Genomic DNA, 13,675 nt, shown 5'->3' on the forward strand with positions numbered 1-13,675 from the left:
CCAGGAGCACTTGGAAGAGAAGACAGTTTCTTTCCATTATGGATTGAGGTCGCATGTACTGCATCCATCCATTAACCGGGGATTTACTCTAAAGTCAAGATAAGACGGCTGCCACCAATAAGAGGGTTGGCTTTGCAACCTTTTGGCCAAGAAGATTAGGTTTGGACTACGTCAAGATCCAAGCCGGTGGGGCCCAGGCTTAATCTCAAAATTAAAAGGGGAAAAGGAAGACTGCGACTGGCGCTAGTGGGAACCTGAAAGATTAACGACTCCGATACGTACCTCGGTATCAAATGGTAATTTTTCCGCTCGTTCTACTCGGTATGGGAACTACGAACACCACAGGATAATTAACTTCTCCAGTACCTACTAGGAACTTGGGCTTCCTATTTCCGCACCTGTACTGCGCAATCATTATTGACTACTTCTCTTGTACTCCGTAGTAGACATTGATTCGGGAAGAAGGTGATTTGAATCTCGAAAGCACCATGGGGTCTCTGCACGCCTAATTCAGCTGCCCATCAAAAGACAAGTCCCTTTTCTACTTCCTATTTTGTAATTCCAACCAACAGTACCTACCTGAAGTACGTAGGCTCACCCCGCTAATTCTCAGCCCAGTAATTGGAGAATAGTGAACCCCCCATACCATGCCCATGAGGTTCGAGCGAAACGATATTTCGGCCTCAATTGCAAAGGTACCCATGCAGTTGCAACTCGGATAATACCTACCGGCTGGTTCTTTTCACAACCAACCATCTTCATTTCTGCCAAGTCGAGGGTAAAAAGCGAGGCATGCTCCGTAAAGAAATGTCAAATGCAAGGTTCTTTTTTTCTTTTCTTTCTTGAGTCCTTCCTTCTTTTTAACATTGTTTTAACTTGAGATGAAGAAAAAAAGAGGAACTTTACTATGGCACGTTTCATCTGACTCTACCCTTTAACTCCGAGTCAACACGAATCTATCCTCTTGGATACCCACATGAGTAGGCAAAAATACGACAACAACACCTTTTTCCACATGTTCTTGTCTTAGGTACTTTTTACCTCCCCATCCTTGATGGGCTTATGTCCTGACTGGATGATGATGTTGTCAAAGTGGGACCAACTCAAGGGTGCTTATTCTTGATCTTGCCTCAAACGGTTGGTCCAACTGTACGTACTAGATTGCGCATGGAATACATCCCTAAAGACAGAGGGATGATCTGGCAGGACAAGAAAAACAAAGACATACGGATTGTGAGCAACTTAGCAAACATACAAAGTAATCCTTGGCAGGCACTCGAGGCTGCCTCATTGCAGTAAGGAGATGTAAACGCCAAGGCAATAAGTAGACAGAGATATAATCGTTGGCAGATCTTGTTATACTGAGTAGGATATGGACCTGGGCAGCGTAGGATAACAAAAATTTTAATTCTTTATGGAATATGAAGAGGTCAGGTCAGTTCGGAACAATTAATCTTTATCAGGAAAGCAGTCAGTGGCCATTTAAAACTCCTACGCACCCATTCTGCTGGAGTTGACAAGGATTCATCCAATCCACATTGATCAAATTGGCGTAGTTATGTACACTGGAAGAATACTCTGTAGTTCGGCTTCGAGAAGCAGCCGAACGACTTAAGATCCATGTTTAGAATGTGCACTAAGCAATAAGTGATCTGGAAAAACAGATTGACCCCTGCTTGTGGCCAGAAAAGTGCAGGCTTGCTTCCCTTGTCATTGCACTAAATCCTGCACAACCCCACGCTTATGTGTGTAGTGTAGCCTGTTGGATGATGAACGGATCCAGTACAAGCCCCATACGCAATATGTATTTTTGACCTGCCTAGGTCACCCGGGTGGGTAAATTACTGGCACGGAGCAATACCACCCCTACCGTTTGTCCGCCCAGAGCGTCCATCATCCAACCACTTCCGACAACGGCCAAGGACGCGCTGTCTCTCTTCCATCCCGGAATGTTCTCTTCCCTCCTCTGCAGTGGCACAGCCCCTCCCCGGAACACGTTTCCCTCCATCCCTCCCACTCTGGTCAAACGGCTCCTCTGGATTGTCATCCCCCGATTTCGGGGCTCCTGAGCCGCATCTTGCAGTTTATGGCTGTCCACCCATTGGCCCATGTGAATTTCCCCATCACATTTTTTGAGGTCATCAAACATCTTATCAGGCACCGCACCTACGAGTGTACTTTGTACTCCGTAGCGAATGTCTTTCTAAATTCCGACTCGACAACCGACGCCATCCCGTTCTGACTCATTTGGCCGAACTGTACGAAGTAAGTTCTGTGATATTCTAGGGGTCCTTGTACTACCTACAAGGTCATCTGGGAGCACTCTTAACTTGGTAGTGAGTGGTATTGGAACCCACTCCCCTAGCTACTTAGGCACCGACCAGGGCCTCATCCAGGGATATTGAATCGCCCGACCAATAAGCGCGGGCGAATTATCCAGCACCCCGGAAATACGAAGATGGTCAGTTGAAACTGAAAGGGATCTACTCCTTGCTCCACAGTACCGTAAATCCCGACCGAGTCCTGATAAGAGCTTAATCTAAATAAATAATAATGTGATGATAATGAGAATACATAAAATCATCCGACACTTCAAATCTCCCAACTGCATCGCTTAGCAATCTATCCTGCTACTGGTTGGATCATGGCAGGATTTCACCACCACCAGGAACTTACAGAATACGTACTCCGTACGTGTACGGAGTACATTGTCCCCTTTTTCTTTTCTTTTCTTTTCCCTTTTTTTTTTTTTTTTCTCTATGGTTCATATGGTGACTCAGGAAACTGTCCCGATTTGGAAAACTTGACTCAGCCGATCAAAACGGGATATACTTAGCAGTATTTTCTTAGGCACTGCCAGCACCAACGGCACCGAATACCATTTACTCCGTACGACCGCGAGAGAAGGGCCTACTGCAACTCAAGGGTTTAACTTAACTTACCGCGGTGACTCAAATCCTCGAATATGCTGTGTTACCCTCCGCACCCGCTCCGATCTCTCTTGGTTGCTACCCCCTCCAATAGGTAATGCGACGGAGGACATCACATGATATGGCGGAGATGCCAATACCTCCCGGCTCCCGTTTTCTCCCGATATACATGATGGTCTTGTCCACTTTGGGTTCACCGAATATAATCAGGTCAATGGATCGTTAGACTGCAACGTCTCGGGCGAACGCGGAATCCCTTGTTGATCCGGCCGAAAACCGGCCATTTCCACACTACGTATGGATTAGAAACATTGCTAATGCAGCACAGGAACGGAACTAGCGGTCCGCCTTGCGCCAATTCTCCAAGCACAAATGCATTATTGTTATTGTTGTCGCTCGTATTATCATCAATATTACAGGCATTGACCGTTTACTCTCTCTACGCCACGAAAGAGAAGCAATCTATCCTCGGAAGGACTCAAACCCAATTGCCACGGCATTCATAGCTATTGCGACGTCCGGAATACTCCGTCCAGTCTCCGGAATGACATTGCAACATCTCTGATGTCCTCCTGACGGACTTACGGAGTAGATCCATCTTGGGTATCGAAGCCCAACGAAAAGAACTCTGTACCTACCGTGCGTGTGGCCTGATACCTCCCCCCTCAAAAAAAAAAAAAAAAAAAAAAAAAAAAAAAAACAATGCTTCTTGGTCAGCATCAACGCGCATCATGGTGGGCTGACGCTGCGCTCTACTCGGGTTGAGAGATCCCTACCCGTTCGGTCTTGATATCTACCGATCGGTGGTATACGAACATGCTTCGCTTAATATGCTGAGCTAACAGGAGCCTGCGTCGAACACGTATGAGATTTGCCGATCAATGAGGATTCGGTCAGTAATTCATTCTTGTGTTCCTAGAGCGGTAGTACCGTGGATGTCAGACGATTTGTATACATCTAAGATTGTGGGATGTATCAAGTCTCTTTGATACGCTGCTATATAATTAGGGAAGACACTTATCCAGTACCCGTCTCTCAATCTATTAGATTTTAACCCTACTTTGTAATACGCAAAAAAGCAGTGCAAAGCTTGTGTCTTAGAAGAGCATTGATTAAAAATGTCAGCATAGACGAGCCTTGTCGTATAGGCTCTTTTATAAAGTGGATACAGAGTATTGGAGATTGGTATATTCGGACTAGGAGAATTGCTTTCAACGTTTTTTTTTTTTTTTTTTTGTTCCTAATAAATAATAAATCTTCTTCTTCTACTGGGTTGTCATCTATTCCTCGATAGGTCTATATGTCAGAATTTCAGGATCAGTAGATGGCCACGCAATAGACAAATGGGTCTTTCAAGAGTGTCACTCCCACAGGCAGTCCTAAGACAGATGGAGGCTTTTGGTATCTGTGTTCGGGCTAGATTCATGTTGCTCGAGCTTTCGTTGCGCAGCTGGTAGTTTATAATTCGATTCAACTTCTGTAGTATTGACATTCTCTAGTGCTTCTGTCTATGCATGTCTATAGTGCCTCCTCATAAATGTAGTGGTCCGCAATGGTATTGTCTTAACCTAGTGCATACTAAAGAGTCCTTAGATATAATTAAGCTTAGAGTATGCTGAACAGGTACAACTCTGCCCATTATATGCTAGCTGCTGGGGGTATTGTATTATGATAAATATATTATTGCACCTGCATTAATTATATATGTCAATGTTTACTATTGAGAATTTCTAAACAAATCGAAACGACATGCTAAATGAAGCAGGTTCATTATGTCGATAGAGCATTATGTGTTGCATGAGGTCAGATCAATTTACTACGAGCAAGTAATTCGGGCTTCCCAATTTATATTTATATGTAAATATTGTCTTGCATTAAGCATACTGTTTGTATGTTCTCGAAGCATATTCTACAGTATAAAAGGCATCATTGTCTAGTGTCTACTTTCTATGTTAATACTCTATATAGTTTTCCTTAGATTGGGGAGGCGTACATCCTACCTTTTCTCTCTCCCATTTTGTCTGTATCCTGAATTCCCCCCCTATTTCCATAGTATTAATCTATTTTATACCAATTATCCACTGTAATCCAGTAGTATTGAACCCTCTGCTGTTAAATGACCGGACAAATGATATTAAATTGGATGCCCACATCGGCCCCGCCCTTCAGTGGTGCGTAGCTTAGCTTCGGTTGTTTTCCCGCTGTTCCTCGCAGCTTCTTCTTCAATCCACTATCCTCACCTCCACTATGCGAATATTGAGTGCGCATATTTCATCTCATCGGTAAATCAATTGCATCCTGGAGCTCGGAAGCGAACCTGGGTTTGAATTTCTCGTGATAGGCCCCTGCAGCAGCAAAACCAAAAAGTCTCGACTGTTGTCCATCTCTTCGATATCATCCATACGTCAGTCTGGAAGTTCGAGGAATAAACTGGACTTCATGTTCTCATTCTGAAAAGATTGTGCAACATATATTTACGTGTGGCCGACTTTACCTGCTATACAACAATGCTCTCCCTTCCTCTCATCACTCCGCGCGATGTACGTGGTAGGAACCATTCAGCCAACAAACGGCGCCGAGAGAATTGAATTACGTGCTAATTAGTCTTTGGTTTAGTCACACGAACTCTGGTTTGGCTCTTCTCAGTCCCACCGTTACGCTTCGCATTTTCATCAACCGGCTGCAGAGACACAGCAAGGACACCCACGTCGCAATGGTAGCCATGCAGTGCACGGGCGCACATTCATGTCCTCAGCCACCTCCAGCAATAGTCTGTCGACATTAATGCTCGAGGAACGCGCTCTCCGTGCCCGTAAGAACAATATCGCCTCATTCGGGTATTCCTGGATTAAGCCCGCGGGATGCCCAAAAACAATGCTGGGAATGAAAGAGGAGGAGGCAGAACGAGAAGAAGCGCTTGCAGCCGCGGCTGCTGAAATGGCTGCTGCCGCTGCGGCGACCGACCCGGATATGGATGGGCTCGATGGAGGTCCAAATGGTCAGATAGATGGGGAAGGTCAAGATGATACGGTGATGGAAAGAGATCTCGATGATGACATACCGGATGCGGATGCAGAAGGTCTTGTGGAAGAAGGGGAGGAGGGTCTTGAAGAGGACGACGCCGTGGACGAGGAGGGGTACATAGAACGAGATCTAGATGACGATATTCCCGAGGCTTTCCCGGAGGACGATGACGATGGAGCTCTAGAGGAAGAGAATGACTATGATTTCGATAACCAACCGGATCTGGATGACGATATCCCAAGTGTTGGTTTTGGTCACGGAAGTGAAGGCATGAGCGAAGAGGATATGGGCCGCGATTTAGATGATGATATCCCTGAAGCGGACGAGGATCGATTTGAGCAAGAAGAATGGCAACATACTGACACCGACGCCGAATTTGACGATGAAGAAGATGAAATTAGCTTTTCGCGGGATCATTTTACCCAGAGCCTTCGAGCTAGCACGAACAGCAGTCGCGGGTTTCCACCGGCGGCTGCTCCACAAGAAACGGAGGCCCAGCGGCGATTCCTTCAACGCTGGAGCGGCGGCGGTGATGTCCTTAACTCGAGCATGATGGTCGATGAGGATGATCTCAGGACGTCTCTAGCCAGTCAAACACGTCGACGGAGTGTTTTTGGTAGATTTCCTAGACGACGAACAGGAGGTCCTAGAGATAGCTTCGGTTAATTTCGTATTGAACTAGAATCAGGGCGGACTAATCTTGCTATGGCTTTAAGACATGCTATTCATGTGCTGAATAGGGATGTCTTCCAGCTCGTTGCTAAAAGTGTGATTCTGCCCAGAGGCAGCAGCAATAGGCAGCACGGAGTCTGGTGAATATGGGCAGGGATATTGAATGTTAGTATGCTCTTGTTTTTTACATGGCAGGGGTATAGGTACATAAAGAATTATATGTAATAATATCACCCTACACCGGCGCATATATGCCCACTCCCTATACGACTGGCTAATCTATATACAAAGCAAAGAACCTACAGAAATCAATCAATAGTCCTCGAACAGACCACATCATGGATGACATAATGAGCCTCAACTCCAGGTATGCACTGTCATGGAACCGCATGATCCGATGTGGAATACCCAAAACTGAATCGCAGATTATGGTTGACATCGCTTGTATGGAGGAAAGTAGAAAAGGGAACCCATTAGAAAATTACAATATCGACAACTGAGAGAAACGCCGTTCAAAATACCATCCAGTAAGCCATGCTAAATCTGTTAGGTCTTCGGAATTATAGATATAGCGACTGTGCAAGGAGCTCATTGCAAGGCGTGCGCTCACATGTCTCATCGACATATGCCCATCGACATATGCAGAGCAAGGTCATGAAGTGAAGAATGGTTGTAGATCGGGTGGAAGGTAGATGATCAATCTATTCTTTAGACCAAGCCGGACTCGATTCGATTCAAGCCAGCCAGACATAAACGAATAGTAGGAAGACAGCTAGGAAGAAGGCCAGCCACACACGCCAGCCAACTCCCGTGCGCTCCGCCATTCGCAGCATGCGATTCATGTTCCCTCGAATGCGCACTCGAGTATTCTCGAAGGTATCGTTCAGATCCGAAATAGTCGACGTATCTCGGATTTCATCTCCAATAGCAAGGGTAATCTGGTCACGACATCAGCACAGAGTGCGTATACCATCTGAAAACGGTCGATCTCAAGACACACTCACATCCTTCAGCATTTTCACTTTCGCGCTAATTCCTTCAACCTCTGTATCGTTCTGAGACTCGAGATGAGAGAGAACGGCGTCCGAATACTGGCCCCTAATTTATATGAGCGATCAAAGTCGCAGATGAACACCTGCCATAGTGCCACTCACTTTGCATTTGGGGTTGCACTTCGATAGCCTCCTCCCATGGCACTACCGTTCAACGATCCTTCATTTCCTGAGCCCGGGTATCCTCCATATCCATATCCACCCATCTGGCCGGGCGACCGACTGGTAGGTCGTGAGTTGCCACCATACGTGTCAAAAAGAGAAGAGGCGGCACGGGGGTCGCGTTGATGCAGCGTAGAACGTGGGAATCTGTCTAGTATGAGAACCAGTCGATCATAAAAGTACAGGGTGTAAAGGGTTTTCAGTGATTTGCATGATCAACAAACGTACCGTGAAGCCATAACAGATCGTCAGTAACAGTTGTAGGATATTCAACGTAGATTTTTTTCCCCTCCCCTCTCGATGACTGTTTATCTTGATCACACTACTAGTTGATACACATTGCGCATATAGAGAGACACAGAGAGTGTAAGCTTGGTCCAGCCAGATTGTTCACTTGTGACAGGACTGCTTGCGGAGATAAAACGACCGGTCGAGAACGGCGCGGCTGCCATTTGGGTGTGTGTGGCGTGCCGTACAGACGTGGGCCGGTGGCATGATCATAAATATAGCAACAGCGAGTCTACATGCATCGGCCTCAGAAGGTTTAAAGTCAGCGTGCGGACTAGGTGGAACTCTTTGCAATTTATGTTACCTGCTTGTGAAGGCATATCGTGTTGTGGCAGACAGGGCACTATCTACTTGCTCAATAAGGCACCACATGATATGCGATGTGATGTTCTAGTAGAATCAACAATGCGAAAATCCATCATGTTTCACTATCTCGTAGACTTTCATGCGTAATTGAGCAGAAGATAAAAAAATACGAACTGTTAGAATAAAAACAGAGAAAGCCCCCGAATATCCTGCGCCAGCCACGAAATTTCCCATTTGTGCTGCCTACTCCCAAGCCTTTTGTTTTGTTTGTTTCTTTCTTTCATTTGATCGAAGGGTAGAAGGTAGTCTCATTTACTCGTGCATCGAGTTGGACTCGTCCCGGGGTGTGAAATCCTCGTCATCATCCTCATCCTCATCGTCCATCTCATCAGCCCCGAGTTTCTCGGCGGCTTCCTGGAAGTCGATGGTTTTGCCGCGTGTGCGACGCCCTGTGGGAATGATGTTGTCGGAGGAGATAGGTTCGAGATTGTCCTGGTCATCGTCGTCGTCATCTGTTGTGCGGAAAGAATTAAGTCAGTCAGATTGCAATGGAATACTGGCCCCTTGGCTGGGGTCGACTTGGGCGTGGTAAAACACGAATAAATAGTAAGAAAATGAAGACAGGGGATCATACCTTCATTTACCTATGCCATTAAGAAAAGGAAGACTGTTCAGATTTTGTTTTGTTTTTATTTTTCTAGCAAGCTAACTCACCATCTCTTCGCTTTCGCTGCCATCACTTTCTTCCTCCTCGTCCATGCTCACATCCATGGCAGTAGGGTCTTCAGTGGCCTTGCCCTTGCCCTTGCCGAAAGTAGCAGCATCGGGGGCGTTGGCGGCAGGATCATCGCTCATCGTGGTGGCCGGGTAGTTGTCGCCCATGGTGAATACGGCTGAATGGAGGAAGATCGAGAAGGGAGTGGAAATCGGGGGAGATGAAGGCACTGGAAAACACAGAGACAGGAGATTGATGCTGGTCACCTGAAGCGTAAGGAGGAGGAAGCGATTTAAGTAGGAGCAACAGGAGCGTCGAGAGCAACAACAACGGACTTTCCAAGTTGCAAGGAGAGACTCACCTCGAGGTCTTGCGGACGCTAATTGGCCACTGGGCAGGTGATCGGCGGCGCTGCTCCCGTGACGAGGCGAGCCCTGGCATAATAAACATCCTACTGCTTCAGTTTCTTCACTTCTTTCTTCCCTTACGAAGTAGTACCAAGTAGTTCTGGTTTGTTTTATTATTCTATCAAGCTGTACTCGATAAATACTTGATTTCTTTCTCTCTAACTTTCTATTTTCCACTCATTCAGTCTTTATTTCCTTTTAATTTCTTTTCTTTCTTTTTGGGCTATAATCCAACTACCTTACCATTGTTCTCTTTTTATTTATAGTACTAGTAAGCTTGATTCCGAAGAACACCTATTCCATGGAATTTGGTGATTTCCAATTGAATCATGGTAGTAAAAGCCTTCAAATAGGTAATGATGACGGAAGTGAATGAAATTCCATCCTACAATCCGATTACTGCTTTGGGCATTGGCCGACGAAGTTCACAAAACCTTTTCTAGTCCATTACGTCATCCATTTACACCCGCTACGTTAGTTAACTGCAGCGAAAGAGTTTTCTGCCCCACTGAACTTGATTCAATAGAACAGAACAGAACAGAATAAATAAAATAAAAAGACAGCCAAATCGAGAAGAATTGAAAAGAAAAAGATAATAAATAGAATAAATGTAACAGCTGGAAACAGAACCGTCCCGAAACGCCGAGGAGAAAGGCGAAATGTCTGGAACCTAGAGAAGAGAATCGAAGCCGATGGAAGTAGTCGCTTGCTAGAAGCTTCGCTGGAGCAGCAACTCACCGCCCTCCACTATATCAACGCTTGGTCTCGCACAATTCTTCCCCTCTCCCAACTCAGAAAAATTTTCCCTCTTCATCACTTCCCTTGTATTATACCCATCTCTCCCTCTTCTACCTCTTCCAATCCGCTTGACGAATCTCATTTCCCCTCTTGACGATCTCCCACACTTACTTCACTACTATCACACATCATGGCTCCCGCTGTCGGTATTGACTTGGGAACCACCTACTCCTGCGTGGGTGTCTTCCGTGATGATCGCATTGAAATCATCGCCAACGACCAGGGTAACCGTACTACCCCCTCGTTCGTGGCTTTCACCGACACCGAGCGTCTCATCGGTGATGCCGCCAAGAACCAGGTCGCCATGAACCCTCACAACACCGTCTTCGATGCCAAGCGTCTCATCGGTCGTCGTTTCGCCGATGCGGAGGTCCAGTCCGATATGAAGCACTGGCCCTTCAAGGTTATCGAGAAGGGTGGCAAGCCTGTCATCCAGGTGGAGTTCAAGGGCGAGGAGAAGCAGTTCACCCCCGAAGAAGTCTCTTCCATGGTGCTGACCAAGATGCGTGAGACTGCCGAGTCCTACCTTGGTGGCACCGTCAACAACGCCGTCATCACCGTCCCCGCCTACTTCAACGACTCCCAGCGTCAGGCCACCAAGGATTCCGGTCTCATTGCCGGTCTCAACGTCCTGCGTATCATCAACGAGCCTACCGCCGCCGCCATTGCTTACGGTTTGGACAAGAAGACCGAGGGTGAGCGCAACGTCCTGATCTTCGATTTGGGTGGTGGAACTTTCGATGTCTCCCTCCTGACCATTGAGGAGGGTATCTTTGAGGTCAAGGCCACTGCTGGTGACACCCACTTGGGTGGTGAGGATTTCGATAACCGCCTCGTCAACCACTTCGTCAACGAGTTCAAGAGGAAGCACAAGAAAGGTATGATTTTCCCCTTATTTTAATCGACACAAACAATCCAAGCCCACCTTGAGAGAACCAAATTCTAACTTAGGTACGACAGATCTCACCACCAACGCTCGTGCCCTCCGTCGTCTCCGCACTGCTTGCGAGCGTGCCAAACGTACCCTCTCTTCAGCTGCTCAGACCTCCATCGAGATCGACTCTCTCTTCGAGGGTATCGACTTCTACACCTCCATCACTCGTGCTCGTTTCGAGGAACTTTGCCAGGACCTCTTCCGCGGCACCATGGAGCCCGTCGAGCGTGTCCTCCGTGACGCCAAGATCGATAAGTCTTCCGTCCACGAGATCGTCCTGGTTGGTGGTTCCACCCGTATCCCCAAGATCCAGCGCCTGGTCTCCGACTTCTTCAACAAGGAGCCCAACAAGTCCATCAACCCCGACGAGGCTGTCGCCTACGGTGCTGCCGTCCAGGCCGCCATCCTGTCTGGTGACACTTCCTCCAAGTCCACCAACGAGATCCTCTTGCTCGACGTCGCCCCTCTGTCCCTGGGTATCGAGACCGCTGGTGGTGTCATGACTGCCTTGATCAAGCGCAACACCACCATCCCCACCAAGAAGTCCGAGACCTTCTCGACCTACTCCGACAACCAGCCTGGTGTGTTGATCCAGGTCTACGAGGGAGAGCGTGCCCGTACTAAGGACAACAACCTGCTCGGCAAGTTCGAGCTTACTGGCATCCCCCCTGCCCCCCGTGGTGTCCCTCAGATCGAGGTCACCTTCGATCTTGATGCCAACGGTATCATGAATGTCTCTGCCATCGAGAAGGGCACCGGTAAGACCAACAAGATCACCATCACCAACGACAAGGGCCGTCTCTCCAAGGAGGACATTGAGCGCATGCTTGCCGATGCTGAGAAGTACAAGGCCGAGGACGAGGCCGAGGCTTCTCGTATCCAGGCCAAGAACGGCCTCGAGTCCTACGCCTACTCCCTCAAGAACACTCTCAGCGAGGGCAAGCTCACCATCAGTGATGCCGACAAGGAGAAGGTCCAGACCAAGATCGACGAGGTCATCGGCTGGCTCGATAGCAACCAGACCGCCACCAAGGAGGAATACGAGTCCCAGCAGAAGGATCTGGAGAGGTATGTCTACCAACTATCCTCTTCCTGATATATATGGATGAATATGATGCTAACGGTGATTCTCTAGTGTTGCCAACCCCATCATCTCTGCTGCCTACGGTGGTGCCGCTGGTGCCGCCCCTGGCGGCGCTGCCCCTGGTGGCGCCACTCGCACTGCTGATGAGGTCGAGGAGCGCCCTGAGGAGCTTGACTAAACGTGTCGAGCGCTCCATTTTATTTCCTTCTCATTTCATTCTGGGCTGTTTGCGAATAGGCGAATGACTTTAATGGTTTCTTTTTTATTCAAACGTTTCCTGTCTTAATTTCATGTCTTGTTAACGAAATTATGGGATCCTTTTCTTCTTTGTTTATGACTGCATAGATTCGAGTTGAGTTTCGATGCATGATAATCTGCGACGACGCAGAATCTGGGAGGGAAAAGTTCCTGATGACCAATACAATACTTCAAAATATTTCTTTTTTGTAATCGTCATCATTACCGAACCACCTAAGTAAAGTGCTCATGTCAAGCATACTGAGATCACAGTAGATCAATCAATCAATAGCATTCATAATACGACACCAGGAATCCAGATCCAATCAATCTGAGATATTTAATACTCCGTCCACAAAAGCAACCCGAAACAAGAAAAAAAAAAAAAAAAAGATAATTCCACATTACAGTCCCTGAAAATCCCCCGCCCACCACCTTTGTATTCTTCTTCCCGCAGTCCGCATAATATCCCCATACCCGAGGTCAGCAGCCCGCTCCGGATATCTCTCGCGGTGGTCACGACGGATACGGAGAAAGACGGCGGAAATGCCCATTGAGAGGGCGAAGACAGGATCAGCGGCTCTATTTACTCATGTTTAAATTGATGGTTTATGATTAGCTTTCATTCATTTTTTTGTTTGGTTTGATTTCTTCTCTGGCCTCTTTGCTATTGGTCTTGCAATTGTTCGATTCGAATGTCGGGCAGTCAATAGTTGGGTGGGTGATGGATGTGTAAACGTACTTGGATATCAGATAGATAGGCATGGTGGATTTTGGTCCCGTATGAGGGGAATAAGTCTAGGACTGAGTTCAATGAGTCGGACAGCGTCGTGGGTATAAAGCGTGATATCATCTGATCAGGTGACCAGCCAGAAGATGCATCACGTGACTGTATTGGATACTACGGAGTACAAGAGGTTTATATTCCAGAGAAGCTGACAATTCTTGCATGCAAAACCATTACACTGACCTCCAAATGGAAAGTGTGCAACTACAGTATACAGGTAACGATGGGTATATTAAGAGGAGTGTCATGTAATCCTATGTATCCTAACCCGTAAAAATA

General features: G+C 47.1%; 4 protein-coding genes across 4 annotated transcripts; 2 read left to right on the forward strand and 2 right to left on the reverse strand.

Moving 5' to 3' along the window:
• Positions 1–5,437: 5,437 nt before the first annotated feature.
• ATNIH1004_006195 (uncharacterized protein) lies at positions 5,438–6,620 on the forward strand (the record flags this gene model as incomplete). The annotated part of the gene is made up of 2 exons (XM_033570831.1): positions 5,438–5,470; positions 5,547–6,620. 2 exons carry the CDS (start codon positions 5,438–5,440, stop codon positions 6,618–6,620), a joined length of 1,107 nt encoding a protein of 368 aa, XP_033426863.1.
• Positions 6,621–7,360: 740 nt separating this feature from the next.
• BET1 (SNARE domain- containing protein) lies at positions 7,361–8,079 on the reverse strand (the record flags this gene model as incomplete). Its single annotated transcript, XM_033570832.1, has 4 exons — positions 7,361–7,564; positions 7,631–7,724; positions 7,781–7,987; positions 8,069–8,079. The coding sequence occupies 4 exons, from the start codon at positions 8,077–8,079 to the stop codon at positions 7,361–7,363; spliced, it is 516 nt and encodes a 171-aa protein (XP_033426864.1).
• Positions 8,080–8,746: 667 nt separating this feature from the next.
• CHZ1 (histone H2A.Z-specific chaperone CHZ1) lies at positions 8,747–9,316 on the reverse strand (the record flags this gene model as incomplete). The annotated part of the gene is made up of 3 exons (XM_033570833.1): positions 8,747–8,946; positions 9,069–9,078; positions 9,149–9,316. 3 exons carry the CDS (start codon positions 9,314–9,316, stop codon positions 8,747–8,749), a joined length of 378 nt encoding a protein of 125 aa, XP_033426865.1.
• A 1,168-nt stretch (positions 9,317–10,484) lies between these two features.
• hsp70 (molecular chaperone Hsp70) lies at positions 10,485–12,550 on the forward strand (the record flags this gene model as incomplete). The annotated part of the gene is made up of 3 exons (XM_033570834.1): positions 10,485–11,232; positions 11,315–12,356; positions 12,424–12,550. The coding sequence occupies 3 exons, from the start codon at positions 10,485–10,487 to the stop codon at positions 12,548–12,550; spliced, it is 1,917 nt and encodes a 638-aa protein (XP_033426866.1).
• Between the last annotated feature and the right edge of the window lie 1,125 nt (positions 12,551–13,675).

This window comes from Aspergillus tanneri (assembly GCF_003426965.1).
Source record: "Aspergillus tanneri strain NIH1004 chromosome Unknown AapTan_4_pilon_pilon_pilon, whole genome shotgun sequence".
Classification (NCBI taxonomy): Eukaryota; Fungi; Ascomycota; class Eurotiomycetes; order Eurotiales; family Aspergillaceae; genus Aspergillus; species Aspergillus tanneri.